Here is a 23,441-nt window from a genome sequence, read left to right as displayed (position 1 = left end):
GGTACAACTTAACAACTTTTCTCTTGCAGTAGTATTTAAGCAGAGTTGGGTGTAATAATATTACTTCTGTCGGTAACGGAGTAGTGTAACGCGTTACTTTTATAATTCAGTAATCACACTACAGTTACTAACATTGCCCCGACACGCGTTACTTCGTTACTTTTATAAAATAATCACACTCACTGACAGACTAGAGGGGTTTCCGCCGCAGGTTTATATACATGTAGGCCTATGTAATCTGCGCGACTTGCGAGACCACATCTCCACGTGCAGTGCTGCATAAACATGGATGAGTCTTTTCATCTGTAAACTCCCTCAACGGGCCGCTCGCTCTCTTTTGTTGATCGCCCTCTCACGGGTGAACAGTTCAATGTCCCGCTTCATTGTAGGATTTCTGCCGTGTCTCTACCACTTTAGTTTGACCATCTCTGTTACTAAGTTATGGAATACTAAATAAGTAATTAGAATAATGCGTCTTGAACTGGTTTCATTCATTAGTGTCTTGACGTTTCACAGACTGTTAGCTTGTTGTGTGGCTGGTAGCCTATTTGAGAGCATATCAAAAGAAAGACTTGTGTTATGTCTTCCTTAATGCAATAGTAATTGGGGGTGCAAGTGGAGTCTCGCAGAGGCAAAACTGTGGCGCGCTTATACTGTAGGTGCGCCGCAGTCTGCGTGATCTGCCTGTAGGGAGGGGCGGGCCGGCCCTGCGAGTAAAGTAACGAGTTACTTTATGTAGAGAGTAACGAAGTAGTGTAATATATGACTTTTTTTTTAAAGTAATATGTAATATGTAATATATTACTTTTTTTTAGTAACGACCCCATCTCTGTATTTAAGTCCACCAACATAATATCTCATTTTTAACTGTCCTCCAAAATACACACATAAGCCACTATCAGCAGGCAAATATTAGTTTTAGCGCCTTTCAAGATATAACACTGTTAAGTTAACGTCAGGCCTGAGAAGACTCACAAGAACAGAGCAAGTGGAAGAAGTCATGTTTTAGGTTAAAATAACAACTGGTTAAAGATGTCGTCAAGACATGCTTTTTAGGAAAATAAAAATACTCCAATATGTTGTTACCAGAAAAATAACAATAAACGATTTACATATGACTATAAAGCACATCTACTCCCTCCCCGTTAGTTTAACAATGTTTGATGTCTTCCACTTCACTAAAAGTCCTCTCTGTGGTTGGCCCTTGGGGCTTTAAGGTACTTAAAACATAATGTATCTGGATCAAATTCAGACAGGGACCCTTGTTTCATCCCTTTCTCCCTTTTTTCCCCTGTAATCCCTTCTAGTGCTGTCTGATAAAGGCATAACACAGTGTTTCCCACATAATTTGATTCTATTTGTGGGGGCACCGCACCCCCCCCGACAACAACAGCCGAAGGCCCCTTAACCTATTTGGGTGGCCCACGCATCCACCCCCCCCTCAAATAAGAAAATGCATGCGAGTCCATGGCTACTGTAGACAACGTTGTTGTTCTGCTCTGTGTTGCGTTGTTAATGAGTGAGACACACCGGAGTTGAGGATCTGTGGGGTTTGTTCTCCCAAAAATATAATTTAGGCATTTAGCAGACGCCTTATTCCAAAGTGACTTACAATGACCAATTACAGGGACATTCTCCCTGGCGTAACTGAGGGCCTTAGTCAAGGGCACACTAGTAGTGGTGTTCCAGGTGGGATTTGAACTCGCAACCTTCCGATCATCAGCCCACCTCACTATCCATTAGACCAGTGGTTCCCAACCTGGGGGGCGCCAAAGATCGCAGGGCCTCAGATGATTTGAGGCCAAATATCATATCTAGACTTTTTTTTTTTTACACATAATTGTAAGGCAATACATGATTGTCACTAAAAGCCTCGTCTCTACATTACAATAAAATATAAAAAATAATTGATTAATTAGAATTAAAATTCAAGTTAGTAGCTATTATAGGCATAAAAAGACAGAAATGTATAATTCTTTCTTTAATAGAAATGTTTCTTCTGCCCGTAAAGTGTCCAAACCAGGCTTTTCTGAATAAGCGCATTTTTCAAACATAGTCATTGTCCATGCCGATTTCAGTTGGATTATTTATCACAGTTGCTCCGATCAGATCGGTCTCCTCCATTTTGTACATTATTTACGACTTTTGAATCCACATAAACACATCGGCAAAATCGGGCTTACTTTGAGCATGTGTTTTAAACAGTTGAATCCCTTTGTGAATTGTTTCCACTTGCGCCGTCCTTTAATTTCTTCATACAGCAGGAATCCAAATGAATTAATCCTGAGTCCAATAACCATCAAAGTCACTCCAATAGTGCTCCTTAATTACGCTTTCATCCTCCTTTAACAAAATACTTCACATTCATCCAGTTTGTGACAGTAGTTGTAGCATTTTTGAGACTTTTAAACTTTAATTACCGCTGTTGCACTCACACACCACCCCCCCCCCCCCTTGTGTGTGTGTGGGGGTCCATTTGTGGTGGACGATGTATGAGAAACAACTGCACAACATTTCCAAGATAAACAGCTGGCTTCAATTTCCAAGCGTTATGGTCCGTAGTCATCCTTCCAAGATGGAAACACCTATTTCTACGTGCCTGCCTCTTCTGATTTTGACGGATGACAACAGATATATAGCACTCTAATTGTGATGTTAGGCTGATAATTATATCAAAGTAGGATATATAGCTTGATTTCTTGGTTGAAAGCAAGCAAATGTAAGTACAATCGGACATTCATCACTAGCTTTAATGGAATGATCTTTCGTTTCATAGCCACATTTTCCTGCAATTGTGAACATTTGACAATGAGATTTGCAGTTGAATGCTGCTCCTTGGAATGAATCGTCAAATAGTCAACTATTTAGTGTCACCTTTACAGCTTTATCTAATGTCATGAGCCGAATAACATCTTGAAGCGTTCTGCTTTGCAAAAGTTCATGTCTATTTACTTATCTTAAAAAGAAGAAAAACATACCCATGCTGCATCTATTTATAAAGTCTTCACGTAGTTGAATGCTAGCGCTATAAATCATGTTAGGAAGCTTATGTATAACGCGAGTGCAGCTCCCAGATATCTGGAGAGGTTCCATGGGGTAGATCAGTAATTCAATTAGACACAATGAAAAGCACACCGCATCCCTCACAGGGACTGCTGGATGCCTTCCATCCATTCTTCTACACTTTATTAGATCCCGTTGTTGTCAATTAGATTCCATCTCAGTGGATTCAAATCGTCTCGCCCAGGGAATGTTGTAATTTCCAGCTAAAAAGGTCAGTAGGAATTCCTCCACCAATGACCTCAGTAAAAGCAGGTTGTTGCGGGATTGGGTCAAGAATTGGCATGCAGTACAGCAGACCCCATTGCAAAGTGAGAGTAAATATTATCAAGTGAGGTGAGACAGAGGATTGTGATCACTCAGCCATGTCTGACAACATTATCATGGCCATTGGTAACAGTGAAGGGCACTATGTACACAGCTTTCCCTCCCAGATGCCTATAAATCCAGAGGCGTGTACAGGCAGGACTGAGGCGTCGGTGTGCATGCTAACAGCAAGTTTCTATAAGGGAAGATCACACACCAACACACACAGATGCTCATGTAAGCACACACCATATGCATAAACACACATACACTCACACTCGCATTGTGATGCAGAACAAACAAAGTACGAATATCTGCTTCTGTTGCTAGGATACCAGTTCTTCTGGCTCCTAGTAAGTACATCAGGTTGACTGGTGGCACAGACGGTCGTGAAAAATTAACACAAGCTGTAACAACAAAGTAAAAGTAACTTCCAACTTAATGAAATGGGTGCCAGGTTCATTCAGCCGTCTGGATAGACTGAATATTTTCAAGCCCCTATATTTGATGGCCAAAGTAAGTTTAGTTATATTAGACATGTAAGACATTCAGAAAATGTAATTTAATGTGACTCTAAGCTGCCTTTATAACTGTGTGACTTCAATAAATGAAGACACTAACAAAATGAAAAAAATAAAGCATTTGTTCACTCATTAACAGTTTAAGATAGTGTATTTGTCCTTCCTTTGTCATTCCCACTCTAAATGTATTTTTTATATTGCTGTGAAAACATCCTGCAAATCAACTATTGATTTACTTTTCTCACCAAAAACTTAATTTCAGGATGATTCATTTAAACGAATCATGATAGCATTATAATTTACCTTCACTGGTAATTGACTGAATAGAGCGTGAATGTTTTTGGATCAGGATAAATGATATGATTTATAAAGAAATGAAGCTTACTTTCCATTAATATACCTGAGTGACCCGCTTAAGTAGCTGTGGGAAACAATTGTTAAGCAAGGGAAAGCAAGAGAAGAAACACTGAAATAAGCAAAAGCTCTGTGGCAAAATGTAATATCGTTGTGTAATCATAGAAATGTTTTGAATGTTATTGCTGCCATCCAATATTGTGTTGAACGATAATCCTTTTGTACCGCCCAAACTAGAAACTCATGTCGCTATTAAATAAATGAAGTTAAATAATCACTGAAATGAAGTTACATTTGAAGTATAAAGCAGCATCATTTAAATATTCAAATACAAGAACCTCGTATTTGTTCATAAGTAAATGTACTTTCCACATATACACATATGAATGACTGCAGCAGGCTTTACCACTTCAACTAACATGACTAATGTTTACAAAAAGGTGTGAAAAACTGTGACCTTTGATGGAGGTGGTGGATGAGTTGCTCTTGACTTGTAAAGAAATCCAAACTGCAGTGATTCACTGCGCAAAGACTGTCTCTGTGTCTGCTGTGACCCATGTTCCCTCACCTCACACCTCCATCGTCATACTGTTATTGAGCAATTATGACCATTGATTTTCTCTCTCTTCTCAGCTTGCCTCTGCATGACAGCTGGCCTTTGCAAGTGGCCTCACTGGACTCCGTGCTGCTGCCCTCTGTGGCCAAACTATTTGCTTTGAGATTTGGTCAATTTAACAACGCTATTCCTGCCCTGTCGCCTCAAGGTGTACAGTTAGGCTCACGGAATAATCCACGCCATTCTGAAATAGCCTCTCTCGACATCTTCACCCAAATGTCTATAACATCAAATGACATAACGTGGAGTCATAAATTATTCAGAGTTGCCTCACTTTCAGCTGTTCGTAGAATCCTTTTCAGTTTTCAATCGAAATGCCACACTGACTGATATGTTTGACAATCCAAGGCTATAATTCATCTTTTCACCGTGCTTTCATGCAGAGAAATGTCTTTTTGTTTCATTCAAGCAATATCTTTTGAAACTGACAGCAAGCTCCCAGGGAAGTGGAGTCTCAGTCAAAACGTATTATACGACCATAGTTTGTGTTGAAGCTGCAAGCCATATCACTCATGATGTGCAAACAGGAACTGGACGTCCTTCTGACACACAGTATGCTCATGTCCACTCGTATTTACACACTTTTCCCTCCACAAGTGCATTTAAGCACAAATTGCTGAATATTGACCAAAACATCCAGGTCTGGCAAACCCTACCAAGTGAGTTGCTCAACGAGAACAAACTTCCTCAGAAATACATCAATTAACGGACTCATGCCTTTAGTTCAAAGCAGTGTGAAACAGCTTGATACCATTACTATAAAGTGGAGCAGTTTTAGCAGAACAAGCAAGCCTAAAACACTGCTTCTGTTAGTGTTTTAAGCTTGTCCTCATGATGAATACAGGTCAGAAGCAGTGTGTTAATTCTTGCATAATTATTAGGATGTTACTTGTCAACAATGGCAGCCACAGAAGAATGACACAAATAATGACTTAAAAAGCAGCCATTATGGATGACTGACTGGATGGATGTATGTATGGTCCTTTTTTTTTGTTCTGTTTATGTTTGTATGTTTCATGTGGAACCTACTTGAGCAGGTCTCCCTTGAAAAAGAGATCAATGATCTCAATGGGATTTATCTGGATAAATAAAGGTTTTAAATTAAATGAAAATGGAACGACTGTTACAAAACAGCATCCGCCTGATGTAAAGCAGCAGGGAAAGGCATTGCAGCAGATGAGTGAACCGCGCACATTATTTTCTTGAATTCACAAATGTTCAGGTAAACAATATTTTTCCTTGAAATGAAGTATAGCCTTGATAAGCATTGACATGTATAAAAATGGGGTGTAAAAGAATATCTCAGTAGTTTGGTTGTAATTATGATACGAAGAATAGAAAAGCCAGAAGCTGTCACATAAACACGTTACCATGAAAAGAGATATTTGTACAATGTTTAGCTGTAAATAAAACCTGTGTGAGCCAATGTTATGCCGAGTTTACGGAGCAAGTTGGCTGAAAATCAATAGGCTATAATATGTACTCTTACTATTATGGTATTTAGTGTTATATTGCCCAATCCTACCATGAAGCTAGCATAATAGGGCTAAAACTTAGTGAAAACATGTCGTGTTTAAATCCAACAGGCTATACCACATCCTTCAAGTTAAAGGTGGTGTGAGAAGTGGTTAATCTGGAAATTGCAAATAAGGACTCAGGTCTATCATCTATGCTAAGCCTATGCTGGTGATGAAGCTAATGTGTTGGTGTTCATGAATGGTACATGTCAAAGGGTTTAAAGACGAAAATTAATCATATAAGAAAGTAAAGAAATTATAAGTTAATATTAAAGAAAGAAGATATTATTTATAAGTTCAAGTTAAAAAAGAAGAACGTTTTCACATTTTATGAAAGGTATTACACTTAAAGCTCAATGTGAGAAAAGAAAGAAAGCATCATTATTCACATGTAAGACCACAGGAAAAGAATTCAGCCACAAAAAGTAATTGTATCACAATTAACCACAGAAAACTAGCAACACAGTTTGATATAAAGCAGAAATGAACAGCTAGCAGCCAACAACTGAGCAAAGATTTGCTGAATTAACGGTCAGCAGCAGATGGCAGGGCAGCCAAATCACCAGACCAGGCGTGTCAAACTCAATTTCAGAGGGCCAATTTGGAAATGAGTAAGACATTGAGGCCTATAGCCTATATAAAGTTAATTGACATGCCCCGAGAAAAAACTTTTTATTCTATAGTTGAGTAGTTGAAATTGGTCCACAAAAAGCTCCCAAAAAAGTCAACTAAAATTAGCTTAGCCATCATAGCATACAGCCAACTCACAACAACCTGTTTCAATGTTCAACGGGCCTATTTCCAAGCATATTTTCTGCAAGGTTAACAGTTCTTCTTAGCTACAACATGACTTAAGTTGGACACACGACACAATAAAGAGGTGCCTACCTGTTTGAAGTGAAGCCTTGATAGTATGTATCTCAGGTGCGTGTTGTTGGATAGTCGAGCAGGTGCAGTCCCCAAAGCTCCCACTGGACAGGAAAACTCCACTTCAGGTGCGTAGTTTGAGGCTAATGTTGCTAAGTGCTGCACTACTACAGCATTGAAAAGTGCGGTAAATATGTGATGATTTCCTCCATAACGTCGTCCAGAAGCAACATTAATTGGCTGTAAGGTGAGTTTGATTAGTTGTAGTTGATCAGAAACATGGGCGGGGCATCGACGGTTTAAATACACCGCCTAAACGTGAACTGCTTGGTTCACGATCCGACCTGTGGTGCTGCCGGTGCCCATTAATACCCCGCCTACACCTCTCTGTGTCTGGGCAACACTGGACTCAGGTATTGTACGTTTCAAGTGTTTTTAATTCACAACAATTATAGAGAAGCAATTATTGGCAAGATATATAATTGTACAAGTTACATTTCAGGTAACTATATAAAAGTAATTTCCACCTGGTTATCAACAACAACAAAAGTGTTATCTTGTTGTATAATATTACATCATTATTGATTTGTTCATTATATATTTTGTAGTACAGTTTTGAAGTTTTAAGTATGTATATTGTATACCTTTTTCGTTCCTCTGCTTATTTAGAAATACAAATATTAGTAGCAAAAAACAAAATATACAGTACTGTATGTATTAACATTTGCATGGGACAATTTATAATCCTGCCTTATGCAACCATGCCACTTCCATAACAAAGATATTATAAGCAACACCACATGTTCCCTGTGTATCAACTGTTATTGTTATAGTCCAGCTGACTTCTCCTGAGATTACCTCATGACATCAATATCTGAAACAAACACAGCTAAATTATTTTTGTATTTAGCCTGCATGTTTAAGTATCTATGGTGGCTTTGCAGATATCATAGCATAACATCACACACCTCCATAGAGAGTGTGGCTTACAGCAGATGAGTTCGCCCTGTGTAAGTCAGGCGAGTCAATATGCAGTGAAAACCAACTCAAGTTACAACCAGCAGATGTTAACTTTGGATATAACATAATGTTAACTTGCTGTTTTCATTCTATATGATAACATTTTATGCATAGCAGCTTGTTCATGTGTATTGTTTTATTTTGATCAAATCAGCAATGTTCCTTGCTTTGAATATCTATGCTTTTGTTGTTCTGGGGTTTTTGTATTTTCTTGCAAGGTTTTTGTGCAGCCTGCCAAGCCTTTGTTGGAACAGCACTAAACAGAAGGTGCTACCTCTGCAGTATTATTAAACACAAGGGCTTTTATCTTCTTATTGAAAGAAACAACACAGTAAGTAAAAGCACATATTGCAGCGCCGTACAATTGGTTGAATTAATGCTGTTGTTTTTCTTTGTTTTGACGGCTCTTAGCCAAGCCTTTCGTGAGGGAGACATTAAAAGCATTCAGATTTGTAATCATATGTTGACGATGTTTTCTGCATTTTACTTCATGGATGGGTTTTACAGCCAACTGAACATCTGACTCTTGGTTTAACCTGACAGGTCAGATCCTGTTTAAAGGTATTTACAGTTTAAAGTAAAAACACCAGTAAACAAATTGCCACCGTGCCTTATATCTACCTTTTTAATGTATCTACGAATATCTTCGCTGCTTTTCAGCGGACTAGAATGTATTTTTTCCCAACATTTTGTTTGTGTAGCCATTGTCAGTTTCAATTTATACCATTTATAGCAAAAATATTTCTAATGTTGTCTTGCTAAAACAAAATAAAGTATTATTCAGTTATTTTGTAGAAGCTAGAATAATACAAACCTTTATCTTGACGCTTCTAAATATGACAGCATATTCTCGTGGGTCAAAGATCTTTATTTTAATGAACACATAACGTACTCAATAAACAAAGCTAGATATGAAATCGAAAATGCTTTCCATGCTTTCAGTATCAGCAAATGTCCAGATCCAAGACCTACACTCTAAAAACAAATGCTTTGGCTCAACAAAGAAAATCAACGCAACAGTTTGCATCAATGTTTATTGAGTTATGACAACTTCTAATGAAATTGCGTTCAACCAACAAAACTTATTTGAGTTTGTGGAGAAGGTTTTTCCTCTACAAACAGAGGTGTTTTTAATTACCACTCAACCCTAACTCTACCGGGGGCTCTCGGGCTTAACAGGTTAATAATTGGTAGCATAAACACAAGTTTTGAAGTTGATTACTCAAAAAATTAAGTTGTTCCAACTAGTTCTACCACATTATTTAAAAGGAATTTAAAGTTGTATTTACTTAATTACCATGATTGTGAACACAAGTTTTTAAGTTGACAACCATTTATAAATTAAGTTGCTCCAAATATATTTTATTCAATAGTTCTTTTTTTTTTAGCTTTTTCATGTTTTTGCCTTTTTAAGAAATTAATTAATTCCACAACAAAAATGTTAGGCAATTCACTTTTTTATTTTGAACTACAGTTGTTTATTTCAACACATGATATTTAAATCTTGAGAAAAAAAAGATAAATAACACATGTAAATTGCCCCACAAATAATAAATAAACACATTAGCCATATAACCATGGAAAATGGGGACACAACAAATAAATTCTGACATCACATCGAAGTTAGAGGCCTTTGCATATTTAAAACCAGTGCCAAATATGTAAAATCTGTAAAGTTTTTTAAACTTGGGCCACCAATCTGCAGATCACACACATCAATTTTACAAAAGATGTAACACAGATGTTTACACTGCCGACAGTCATTATTTCAAACAGTATGAACACATTTAACGCAGAATTATTGCTCATTCATTTGTTTCCCTCGACCACGATGGTTGCCATCGTATGGCCAGATCCTGGGGTGGACCGGTCACTGATGAAGGCGATATTCATGTCCTTTTGAAGCACATTAAATAATAGGTTAGCGCATACGAGATAATGAATTAGGTAATTGCATACTTTTTAAACTGTCACTCTTAGCTAATTCAGAGCCATTATTACCAGCTGCTAAAGCAACACTGGTATTGTTTTCCCCTATTGAGTCTGCGTGTGTGTGTCACCATGGCAACGTGGTCCTGAAGACACACAGAGGTGGTTTTGAGTACTTTGCCCAGTGTTTAAATGCATGTGGACAGATTTAGTCAATCACAACCGTGCAAGTTTTAGTGTCCCTTCTCATCTTTTTAGCAGGTTCCATACAATATTTGAACTGGTTAAGTGAAGAGCAGAAGCCACTTGTCACATTTGACACAATCCTTTTCCCATGCCATTGCTGTCAACACCTATCCATGCTGAATGTTGCTAAGATATTATTGATTGGGGTCTGGCCAAAAGTGCAATATTCTTCAAAATGTAACTGACATAGAGCAGTGCTTTTGTCGCGTGTCCACTGTGCCCGTGAATTTTATTTTATTTCAAGATTTTGAATTACGTCGCTAAACTCCTTGAAAAGGTCCTCTTCCTTTTCTCCAAGGTACACGACAAGGCAGCGGATGGCTATACTGTAGTTCTCTGCGTAGTTCAATTGTATTGTGCTATTTTTGAAAAAGGAAAAAAAGAGTAATTCATATTCTGAATGGGTGACTGCCAACAACTTGCATTTCAATGACAACTCTAAATAACGATCCTACCTCAAGAAGCATGTCCTTGATCTGCTTCACCAAGAATTTGTCACAATAGTAACCAAAGTATTTGTACAATACAAATACCATACCTAACAGGTCTTCCTGCAGGTTTTTTCTACATATAAAAGCAACACAAATGAGCAAGAAATACAGAAAAATAAACACTCTGCATGCCTCCATTACTTTGTATCCTCTCACAGAACTATCCACAGTTCAAAGGCTGCTAATTTTGGTCAAACAGCAATTTGCCTATACAGTGCAACTACAAGTGCAACTGTCGGAACTTGTCCAGGCATGTTAAGTGGGAGTGGACTTGAAATCCTTAACTCAAGGTGTAGAACAATTAAGTTATCAAGCCAATTGCATTACTTACTACAACTTGAATTTAGTTTTAAGTCAATTAACGCAGAAATCAGAGTTCAAATTACACACAATATTAAGTTGATGTACTTACCAACATTATTACATCAACACAACTTATAAATTAATGTTTGCAACTTCAAATGTTTATCTAAATCAATTAATTCAAATGTGTATCTTGCAACCATGCATTTAATTAAGTGGTGTTAAAAGGTCCCCTTTTTAGAGTGTACTATTTGAATTTCTCACTGTGATTGGAGAGACTTTTCACAGATGCACTATAATAGATTTTTTTTTAAAAACATTCACACCAAAAAGCCGCTAATCCTTTTCATAATGTGTTTTTAAATAGAAAAGCTGGTTGATTCAGACCTCTTAGTAAACCTTGGCCTGACTTTGAGAAGAGAGGTGAGGCATATCAGCAAACAAAATAACAGAGCATGAAAAACATTTTTGAAAAAGGCAAACATAAGCACCACTCACATTCACATACAAACAAATGGAAGCATCAAGCTCCCTTTTGGAGGTGGAGGTGAGTAACGGCTGTTGTAGTAAAATATTCCAGCTGTGTCAGAAGTGTTTCCACTAATCTCTTCTTTGAGTGGGAAACTAAATATCTGTGTCTGAGACCTGTCACACAGTGCCGCATCACAGGAAGATCAAAAACCCCTTCGGCAAGCTTTTCGCATTGTCTGAGATGGGGCTCTTTTGAGAAACGAGGGATGGGGAGAGAAGGGTTTGGAGAAAGAGGAGCAAAGAGAGTTGGAAGCAAGGTTAATCCCACACTGTCATTATCCTCACTTCTTAGCCACAGTCTGCAAGCTTCCCCGTAATGAAGGCCATTTTCAAGGATTTGCACCTGGCATAGACGCTAAATTCTGCAGTAATTACCGATACAGAGACATTCCTCGTACCTTTAGCCTTTACTGCAGGTTATAAATAGTCATTGCTCGCCGTTCTGCAGAACTGTAAACCTGCAGAAAAAGCAGCATCTTCAGCATTTCAGCTCCAGACTAATAATGATGTTTACTGTTACAGAAGAGCTTCTTCTCTGCAAACAAACATAGAGGCTTTGTTTTGCTTCAGCTCATTTCATGATCTATTTGTTTAATTGGTAATGATTTGCCTGAGGATATACAATAGTAATGAAGACACTGTGTTATCCAATAAATGAAGTAAACATCTTTTAAGATCTTCGCATGAAAGCTTTTATGTCAACCTTCAATTCATTAAAAAACTAAGCGCAGTGACGAGTGGAATGAAGGAAAAAAGCTAACATTATAGCTTTATATATTTATTCAAAAAGCTTGTTTATCAAACAATATTTATGTTGATCATGTCAAAGTTAGCTCCCTTGTTGTCAGTCACACTTCTGTTTTCTATAAAAGGTGTATTAGAGTTCACTGCACCGTACGGTAGCTGTTCTCCACAGTCGCCTGCTTGTGTCCATATGGGATCCCAGATGAGTCATTAAGAAACACTCCGGTTTCCCATGTTGCACCACTGCTGCTTTCCAATGACTTAACGTCACTAAGCATGCCCGAGCACGATGATCAAACCCAAACATTCTCCCCCTTCTCCCTCCGGCTTCATCTTACCAACACTGCATTGTTATAGACAGACGCATAATACAAACTGGAAATGAAGTAATTAAATGACAAACCCAGAAGTGAGAATGTATTGTTACTTCCGTCAGTTGAAAGTTAATTGTATTTACATGGAATATTTGAATTGCAATTTGTGTGTGTGTTCTTTAGTCTGCATGCAACTGATTTGTCAGTTTTCCCGTAACCGATTATATGATCTTAGTCACTTGATGCTCCTAACGCACTGAATTATCTGAACTGTAACTCTTCCTGTCAACTCCTCACAAACACACTGGAGCCACAGTGACCACTGTCAGGCCTCGAGGCAACATTTTCTCATGAGGATTCTGATTATATCCATTTACAAATACATTTTTGAGGGAATTTTAATGACACAGCCATCATAATTCACTTATTTGCATGTGTTTGGAAGATATGTCGATCTTGAAAACAGTCCAAAAATGTAAATTGCCTGCCACGATGGTCCTTCAGAATTGTTTTTTGAACTCTAATCTCACTTTGGCGAAGTTTTCTGGTGACTCTAAAACAGTTGACAATGTTTGTGTGTTGATTAAGAGGAAAAGGTGCTTGGTATTTTTATTGTTGTTGCTATCGGGGAATGTACAGCCAAATCCGGGTCCACCTAGTACTTTTAGTCAAATAGCTACTCCTGCTGATTTTATTTCTAGATCGGGGTTAGGTTTAATTCATTTAAATGTGCGTAGTCTGTTACCTAAATTAGATTTTGTCCGTATTTGGGCGAGTTCAACTGATGCTGATGTCATTGTCTTATCAGAAACGTGGCTTGATAAATCCATCCTGGCCTCTGACATTTACATAAATGGTTACAATGTATATCGCACTGACCGTCCTAAAAAGGTGGGTGGCGTTGCCATTTATGTGAAAAATAAGTTTTGTGTAACAAATATGGTTTCCAAATCGGTTAGTAAACAACTGGAATTTTTGGCTGTGAATGTCGAAGTCACAAAGGGTCAACAGGTCATGGTGGTGGGTTGCTACAGACCCCCCTCAGCTGTCAAGGACTCCTTATCTTCACTGGCAAAACTGTTATCTCAACTTTCCTACAAGGAAATAGTGCTGCTTGGTGATTTTAATTGGGACTGGTTAACTTCTGTGTCAGAGGACTTTAAAAACCTGTGTACCTCTTTGAACATTACTCAGATTGTAGATAGTCCTACTCGCCCAAACATTAAGTCCCCAAATAAATCCTCCTTAATTGATCTCATTTTAACAAATGTGGCACATAAATACTCATCTGTGGGAGTATTTGCTAATGATGTGAGTGACCACTGTGTTGTAGCCACAATTAGGGACACTAAGATCCAAAAAGTGAAACCACGCATTATCACAAGGAGAGATAAAAAACACTTTGTGGAGCAGGGTTTTTTACACGATCTGTTTGATTTTGATTGGGGTAAGATCAATCTGTGTGCGGATGTAGAAACTGCATGGTCTTATTTTTATCTTGGTTTTATGAAAATTATAGATAAACATGCACCTCTGCGTAAATTCAGAGTGAAGGGTCGAGACAATCCCTGGTTTTCCGCTGAACTGTCCAGTCTCCTTCATGAGAGAAACAATGCCTGGGCTAAGGCTAGGAAATCAGGCTCAGAGGTAGAATGGCTATGCTTTAGGCAGCTAAGAAATAGCTTCACATCACAAATAAAAAGTGCTAAATCAAAGTTCTATTTGTCAGTTACCACAGAAAATCTGAATAATCCTAGGACATTTTGGAAAGCCATAAAATCGATTTCCACTGGTGATATTCCAAATGAGCTACCTCCATGCCTTACCACAGAATCTGGCATTATATCAGACAGGGCTACTATGCTCAATTGTTTTAATAAGCATTTTGTGTCTTGTGGCTCGCTGTTTGATTCTGTCACTGACTGTACTTCTGCTTCTGTGAACGCTCCAATCCTTGAACAATGTGGTCTGGAAAACCCTTTCAGTTTTACCCCTTTTACTGTTGGTGTTGTCCATGATGTTTTATCCAAGTTAGATCCTAGGAAACCGGCTGGCCCGGACAACCTAGAACCTTTCTTTTTAAAGATAGCTGTAGATTTTATTGCTCCACCGCTTACTTCTCTTTTTAACCTCTCCCTTAGCACAAATACAATTCCTAAAGTATGGAAGTCTGCTTATGTCTTGCCTTTACTGAAAGGAGGGAAGGCAACTATTTTAAATAACTATAGGCCAATCTCGAAATTGTCAGTTCTGGCTAAAGTGCTTGAACGACTAGTGAGTGAGCAAGTAAAGGACTTTTTATGTATAAATGATATCCTGTCGAAACATCAGTCGGGCTTCAGGAAAAAACATAGCACCATCACTGCCACAATGAAAGTTGTAAATGACATCACTAGTTTTTTAGATAATAAGCAGAGTTGTGCAGCTCTGTTTATTGATCTCTCTAAAGCGTTTGACACCGTTGATCATCGCATTTTAAAACAGAGGCTACTCAGCATTGGCTTGTCCAGCCTTGCAGTGGGGTGGTTTGTGAACTACCTCTCTGAAAGGTCCCAATGTGTACACTTTGATGGGCTCACTTCTGAGTGGTTGAGCATTTCTAATGGTGTACCTCAGGGTTCTGTTCTAGGTCCACTTTTATTCTCCATTTATATTAATAGCTTGGGTGATAATGTGGAGGAAGCTACCTTACATTTTTATGCGGATGATACTGTGATGTATTGTGCAGGTACCTCAGTTAAGGAGGCTGTTGTTAAATTACAGACTGTTTTTTAACACTGTTCAGACTCAGCTCTCAGCGCTTAAGCTTCTTTTAAATGTGGATAAAACCAAGTTAATGCTCTTTTCAAAAGCTAAAAAGTCACCAGAGCCTGTTTTAGATATTGTAACCATGCAAGGAAAAAAACTTGAAGTGGTAACCTCTTACAAATACCTTGGTATCTGGCTTGATGACTGTCTTTCTTTTAAACTGCATGTAAATAACCTGCTTAAAAAACTGAGGGTTAGGCTAGGTTTTTTTTATAGAAACAAGTCCTGTTTCTCTCTTGAGGCCAGGAAAAGGCTAGTCACTGTGACCTTTTTACCTGTGCTGGACTATGGTGATCTATTTTATATGAATGCGCCGGCCAATTACCTCACCAAGATAGATGCCGCCTATCATAGTGCACTAAGGTTTGTGACAGACTGTAAGACTTTGACTCATCATTGTACCCTGTATACAAGGGCAGGGTTGCTTTCACTTACTGTACGGCGGCTAAATCACTGGTATCTTTTTATTTATAAAGCAATGTTAGGGAAACTTCCGTCTTACATCTGTTCCCTGATCTCACAGCGTATTGTAAATGGCTACTGCCTGAGATCTAAACCTGTGGTTGTATTACATGTGCCAACTGCTAGGACTGTATTAGGAAATACAGCTTTTAGATGCGCAGCGCCGCTAGCATGGAACAGTCTGCAAAAGGAATGGAAGCTAAGCAGTTTGATTCCATTTCATGTTTTTAAAGCTAGGATAGACGCTATACAATCAGAAAATATTGGTGTCTGTAAATGCTACTAGTATACAAACTGTAGTATCATATAATGTCCTTTGTTTTCTGTCATGTTTGTATTAATGTTTGGAACTAATTGAAGCAGGTCACCATTGTAAAAGAGGTCTATGATCTCAATGGGTTTTATCTGTATAAATAAAGGTTTTGAATTGAATTGAATTGTAACTTTCCCCTGCACTTTATAAAGATCAATCTTTTTTCAGCACTCATTCATTTGTAGGATAGTGAGTTTCTGGTTGGCATGGTTAGCACAGGTTTCTTTTAGAGTCCTAAGCAGCTTCAGGGTTGCTACTCTTTCTTTTCTTACATGGTTTGAAGAATTAAAAGACACGGTCATCTGCTCGCATATTTACAAACCAATATTGAAATATTTGTTATCGCTAGAAGATCACACTAAAATCCCAAAGTTCCTTCAGAGGGAGTATCTCTCCCACACACACTCCTTCCTTGCCTTCAACGCCTCCGTTGTAGCCCTTTGTTTACTTCAGTAACATAGTGACAACAGTATGTCACCCTTGCGCTTCTATTTGCTAGCACTCCAACACATTGTAAGTGATAAGCTAAGGGGTGGGACCTCTCTAAGTGGTTGACCAATCAAAACAGAGCCGGCCAGCTAACCAATCAGAGCAGACTTGGCTCTGGTTTCAGACAGAGGGTGAAAAGAGGTGCTGTAGACCTTTTTGAACATTAAAGCATGGCGACATGTCATAAAATACAAATATGAACCTGTGGGAGGCGTGTGGCGCAGTGGATAGAGCCTTGGGATCAGTGGGTCAGGTTCAAACCCCACTGCAATCAGCATGTCGTTGTGTCCCTGGGCAAGACACTTCACCCCAAATTCCTCCTGTGGGGATTGTCCACAGTATTGAGTATGTAAGTCGCTTTGGATAAAAGCGTCTAACAAGTACCATGTAATGTAATGAAGAGGAGCATAATAGAGCCCCTTTAAGTTCAACTAACTGGATGTTTTTGGAAGCTATATGTGCAATCTCAGTAGTGAGGGTTAGGGTTAAGGTTAGCGGACTTGGTTTACATGTTGGCATAAACATGAAAGTTCAAAGTGACCTTGAACCAAGCTGTATGAAAAAAAACAATTTATAAAGGATAACGTCGTTTTTAGGAGCTTTCAACAGTATTGCATTATCTATTTTACTTGATGGTCTCAGTTGTAGAGGAGATGCAAGCTTGGTGTTATTTAACTTAAAAATTGTGAGTGAACTTATTTTAAAAGTAAAAGTACATAATACAAGATAATTTGTTATTTTCCTTTTTGAAAAACCTGTCAGTGGGAGGGGAATACTTTTTCAGTTTTGCTTTCTACTATTTCTTTGGACGGTTCTTAGTGATCCACTTCCATTATGCTTTGGGCACCAACACTGACTTCACCTGCCAACTCTTGCAGTAAATGAAAACAAAAACCTTCATCTTAACCAGGTGTCTGCCTCAATTGAAATGAGGAAAATAAATCCATATACTGTAAAAAGCATTCTTCAACAAAGTGAAACTTGTAATTGAAGATGTTTATCAGTACTTACATTTGTAGCTTTCTCTGTAATCGATCGGACTGCTAGCCCCATTTTCTGTTCTGTGTCATTTGCCATCATCTTTTATAACAATCACAAATAATTGCAGTTATTATCCATACGGTGAAACCACTTAAACAAAGTGTCTGATTTATCTTCTGAAGCTATAGAACTGAGCTTGGTGACCTGCAGTGTGACACGGGTGGGTGTTCGACAGGCGATGATTCACAGTGTTATAATTAAACTGTGAAAATAATAGCCATTGAGTGATAACGATGATAATGGTAACTGCTGTTCCTCAGGTGTTGAGTAAGACACTGAAGCATAACCTATTTCCCCTCAAGAATAACATAAAAAGTAACCTAGCGAGTTTTACAAGAAACGTAAATGTGCATCTCAAGAATATTACATTTGGGAATAAAAGTCTAACAACATTACATGTTGTAGCCTGAGGGTGAAGCTATGTGTTGTATGGAAAAACAATTATTAGATGGAGAACAACAAGTAGAAATACAGCTTCGTGTTACACCAGTTACAGAGCCTGCAGGATTGTCAAATATCAACCTCTGTGTTCATGAAAAAGATAATCAGTGATTCCTTCCTAAAAAGAAATTATGTTTCTGTATAATGATGTCTTTGAGAGCTCTAAATATATCCTAATGTGATTACGTTATAAATAAATAAATGTGTGCATGAGATAGACAGCTGTTCGTAGTATCCTCTGCAAATCATACAAGAAGGAGCATTAAACATCTTATTCTGAGTGTAGGTCAAATGTACAAAAAAACACACATTCATATTTCACACGACATATTGGTATCAGAGCCATGACTCACACAGTGCAGGCATATCATTTATTTACCCATAACAGTCTGTGTATCCATTTGGAATTGGTTAAGCCTGCCAGAAGTAGATAAAAACTGTTTTTAATGCTGTGCACAGTTTTGCACAAGCCCTAAAGAAAACGTTTTAAGCATGCAGATCATGTTGCAACACCGCAAGATTTGTCTGACTTACATCAGAAGTGAAAGTCACTTGTTTGGGTTAATTTGTCTGTATCTTCTTTTAAGCTGTTTACGAGTTTTTAATAGGGTGTTTCAAAGAGGAAATATGCAGTAGATGTGACACCCATAAAAGCACAGAGAAGCTATTGTTACTTCATCCTGTTTAGGGCTGAGGGTAAGGGAAGTCGCTGAGGTGGCACAGAGGGTATTTATGGTCTGTGAATATGTACTATTGTCATGTTAATGTGGTCGGACGCTTCTGATGATCCTCAAAGCGGGGTTATATTGTACCAGCAGGCGCCACGACTCCGCTGAATTCACATTTCTCCAGGAGAAACGAGGGCAGAATGTGAGGATTACCAAACTGCATCAAAAAATCAATGTGGGGGGGAAACTCTTGGTCGTATCAGCATTTATACTTTGTGCGCTGAATAAGTAAAGCACATGCGTTTGCATTCTCTCTACAAGATGGATTTAAGAAGTGAGGTTGACCTTATACTTTGGCACCAAAACCTCCTGCTTGTTCACATAGAGTGCATTGCTTTAATGTGTCTAACGGCCTTCATTTAAATGGACAACACAGCAGAATTTTTTTCGCAAACATGTGTCAAATCAGATACATCCATATTCAATTGCAAAGCCCTTAAGCCTTGATGCTGTATGCTTATCATCAGCATGGGAAGCAAGCAATACTTTACGCCCAATTACAGATCACAAAAAATTTAAACAGTATTCACTTGAACATGTCACACGGACAAGCCTATGTACCCAAACAGCTCACTGCTGTGACACACTGACTGTTGGCATTAGTGATGTGCCACTTACTCATCGACTCTGTGAAATAACTCCAACTTTCTCACACTGACCGTGATTCAAAACGTGACTCAGAAGAAGTTGCGAAACTACTCGTGTGCTCTGTATTTACATTAGGAAATCTTAAGTTTGGATTGGAGTGATATTTAAGACGCGCTGTTGCTAGAAGGATTTGAACATCGCCCCGAAAAATGTAGAATATGCAGCTCAACAGGTGGTGAGATTGTGCAACTTGGACCTGGCGACTTACCCACAGATACACTTGCACTGTGGACAAAGGCGGAGAAGAATGCCAGTGATGAATAACTGGTCTGTCTCCTTCATTGATTTCCCATGAAAGCGAAGGAGGACTCCTGGAGGCTCCACTGAAAAGCCCTTTTCAAACCAAAACCCTGAGAAGTCGCAGGCTCTCTAGGCTACACATTTCTGTAAGTCAGACTGCTGGATTTGAATATCTTGGTAAACACTTTATATTTGATATAATTCCACAAAAGCAAAATTGGAACAATGTGCTGCTGAATGACACATTAACACATCACATTGTTGCTTCTTTCTCCACTGAATTTCTACTTGTGTGTCACACCTTGATCACTTGCTTCACCCCCCTCTCCTCATATCACCCATAATACCAGCAGTGTTATCTCTGTCAAATACCATTACAGCGGTGTGAGTCACGGGGGGAGGGGGGGGGAGGGGTCCCGTAATGTGGGCGTAGGCTTCAACAGCTGACAGTCAAAGTCCGTGAGATCAGTCTGGCTCGAAACACAGCACAGAAAAGGCGCTCCGGTGAAGTTGTGTCCCCGCGTCAGAGGCGACTTTTTCTGCGCTCGGGAGAGTCCGGAGAGACGGTGCACCGGTGGATCATATGTGGAAGTACCGCTGCTGTGAGCTGAGAGTTCAAAGCTCCACAACATGAAAACGAGTCGAGAGGATTATTATAGTTAAAAAGGTAAGAGATCGGCTGGGATTTTCCCGTCAATGCAAACAGCGAGGTACCGAACTGAATAGACAAACTAAGACTGAATATTAATACATGTGCTCTGCAAAACATGACAGCAGGCGGCAACATACTGTAGCAGGTTATGTGTTTGAGACGTTACTAGTTTCTGTCTTTTTTAGCTGTTGTCCTGCCTTTTAATTTGCAATATCCACCACACCTGATTTTTCGCCTGTAAATATCTCCGAGCTCAGATTCAGTCGTGTGCACGTATCTGTTAAGATGAATACAGTAATCCATCACATTTAAAAAAAAAAAAAAAAAAAACATAGTATGCAATTTTTAGAGCTTTCATGAACTCAATTTAGGCTATTTACATTTTATTTTATTGAAAATACTGAGTTTGTCAAGATAATATGTTTTTATAATTGCGTTGGATATTGTGTATTATTATAGTTGAATGCAAGACTCAGAAATACGTTTATCTTAAGGTTATAAACCAAAGACTTATACTGTACTGAGTACACCGTTTTCTCTTTAAAACATTGATTATGTATGGTTTGTTGACGTTAAAATGTATAATCACCTCAATAGCAATAAACTATATCTGCAAATCATTCTTTGTAATAAAACTGACAGGCATGGTGTTTATATTAGGGATTGATTGCGTTCCTGCAGGCAGGTTATTTCCAGAGGTGTTTTGTGTCTCTGCCAGATGTTTGTCAGGTATCTTCTAATCACAGCTGTTTTTCTCTCTTTCAGTTACTTCTACTGGCAGAGAAGAGGACGTTATTCTGCTTTTCAATTGGACCATTGCTCAGGCAGCTGTTCTTTCAATGAAGGATACAGTTTTGGTGCTTTAGCCAGGCTGAAATCCTCCAGGGTCCGGACCTCCCTCATGGCTGCCATGCTTCTCGGGCTGCTGCTTTTTGCGATGCAGTCTCCCCCCATCCCCTCCAGGCCAATGACTGACGAGGGGCCCCCACTTCCTTCCACCTCATCGCCCACCGACAACGGGGCCAGCAGCCACCCAAATGGTACCCTCCAACAACTTCCTCAGATTATAATCATTGGGGTGAGGAAGGGGGGCACGCGGGCGCTGATAGAGATGCTCAGTCTGCACAGCACAGTGGCAGCGGCGCAGAACGAGGTGCACTTCTTCGACTGGGAGAGTCACTTTCAGAAGGGCTTGCCTTGGTATCTCAGCCAGATGCCCTACGCCTTTCCCGACCAGCTGACGGTTGAGAAGACGCCGGCCTATTTTACCTCCAGCAAAGTCCCCAAACGCATGTATGAAATGAACCCTGACATAAAGCTGCTGCTCATCCTCAGAGACCCCACGGAGCGGGTGCTATCGGACTACACACAGGTGTTTTATAACCGTCTCCAGAAGCACAAGCGCTACCAGCCCATAGAGTCGGTTCTGGTGAAGGACGGCGAGATCAACCTGGGATACAAGGCTCTCAATCGCAGCCTGTACTATGTTCACATGCAGAACTGGCTGCAATACTTCCCCCTGAAGAGCATCCACGTGGTGGACGGGGATGAGTTGATAAGGGACCCATTCCCAGAAATGAAAAAGGTGGAAACATTCCTAAAACTTGAACCCCAGCTGAACGGCTCAAACTTTTACTTCAATAAAACTAAAGGATTCTACTGTTTGAGAGACCACGGGCAAGAACGGTGTTTACATGATTCAAAAGGCCGGGCTCACCCTCATGTGGCGCCTGCCATCCTGCAAAAACTCTACAAGTTCTTTCACGAACCCAACAAGAAGTTTTTTGAGCTGGTGGGCCGGACGTTCAACTGGAAATGAACGTCTTTGTTGGTGTAGGGATGCTTTGGGTATTCATTACTAACCATGTAGATGAAGAGACAAAGCTAATGTAAATGAACTAAATCTATTTTTCTACTACTACGTTTATTACAATATGATCGGGAGCCAAATATCGGGGCAGACTGCAGTTCATGACATGCTTTGGTAGTGCATGTCCTATTACTTTCCATTTTCAAACATACATTTTACCGTCTTTCTGTACTGTTAGCAACACACTACTGTTTAGCTCATCTGATAAAAGACTCATAATGACATTGATAATGACATTCAGATTTTAGACTGTGCCAGTAAATGTGTTACATAAAGATAAGCACCATGCAGTTTAATATTATCATACCTTCAAGTTTCGCCTCGTATAATACGACATTATCGACGTCTGACTGCATCGAGAGCTCTAAAGGACCTTTTACCTGCTGCTATTATTTTCTCAGTCACTTTCAGGCATGAGCCGTTTTGTTTTTGTTCCTCAGATGTTTCTTTATATAAACGTCAGATATATAAAAGCTCTGCGCACATCATATATTTGCAGATCATTACAGTGTACTGTAAATAGTTTTTTATGAAAAGAAGTAAGGAATTAATACCATAATAAAGATATATTTTATTTTTAGCATGTCTGATGTTTTTTTTCTTCTTCTTGGTTTATCTATTTTTATTCATCCATTATGTATCCGTCTGCTGATGCGGTGTCTCTTCAGATCTTAATAAGCGAAGAGGATGACTCAAGTCATGATTTCCACTCTATCGGGCTCGAGCATGAGTCTGTTTATACACTGCAGCCATCTCTGTGGATTACAGGATCACACTGTTTTATGAATGCATTCATTGGCAGGATATTTTGAGCATTATGTGCTGTCATTCAGATGCACATGAATCAAGGATGCAACTGTCATGAATTTCCTGTATGTAAAATCTTGTGTTGCTTATCGAGATGGGCGTATAAGTAGATTTTTCTTAACA

At 39.1% G+C, this 23,441-nt stretch overlaps 1 protein-coding gene across 1 annotated transcript; it reads left to right on the top strand.

Annotated features, from left to right (window-relative positions):
* The first annotated feature begins 20,382 nt into the window (after window positions 1-20,382).
* Window positions 20,383-23,091, top strand: hs3st1 (heparan sulfate (glucosamine) 3-O-sulfotransferase 1). Its single transcript, XM_034208108.1, has 2 exons — window positions 20,383-20,656; window positions 21,407-23,091. The coding sequence occupies exon 2, from the start codon at window positions 21,543-21,545 to the stop codon at window positions 22,458-22,460; it is 918 nt and encodes a 305-aa protein (XP_034063999.1). The 5' UTR covers window positions 20,383-20,656; window positions 21,407-21,542; the 3' UTR covers window positions 22,461-23,091.
* The last annotated feature ends 350 nt before the right edge of the window (window positions 23,092-23,441 follow it).

This window comes from Gymnodraco acuticeps, unplaced genomic scaffold, assembly GCF_902827175.1.
Source record: "Gymnodraco acuticeps unplaced genomic scaffold, fGymAcu1.1, whole genome shotgun sequence".
NCBI lineage: Eukaryota > Metazoa > Chordata > Actinopteri > Perciformes > Bathydraconidae > Gymnodraco > Gymnodraco acuticeps.
Note: the sequence above shows the minus strand (reverse complement) of the source record. Positions and strands in the feature narration are given on the sequence as shown.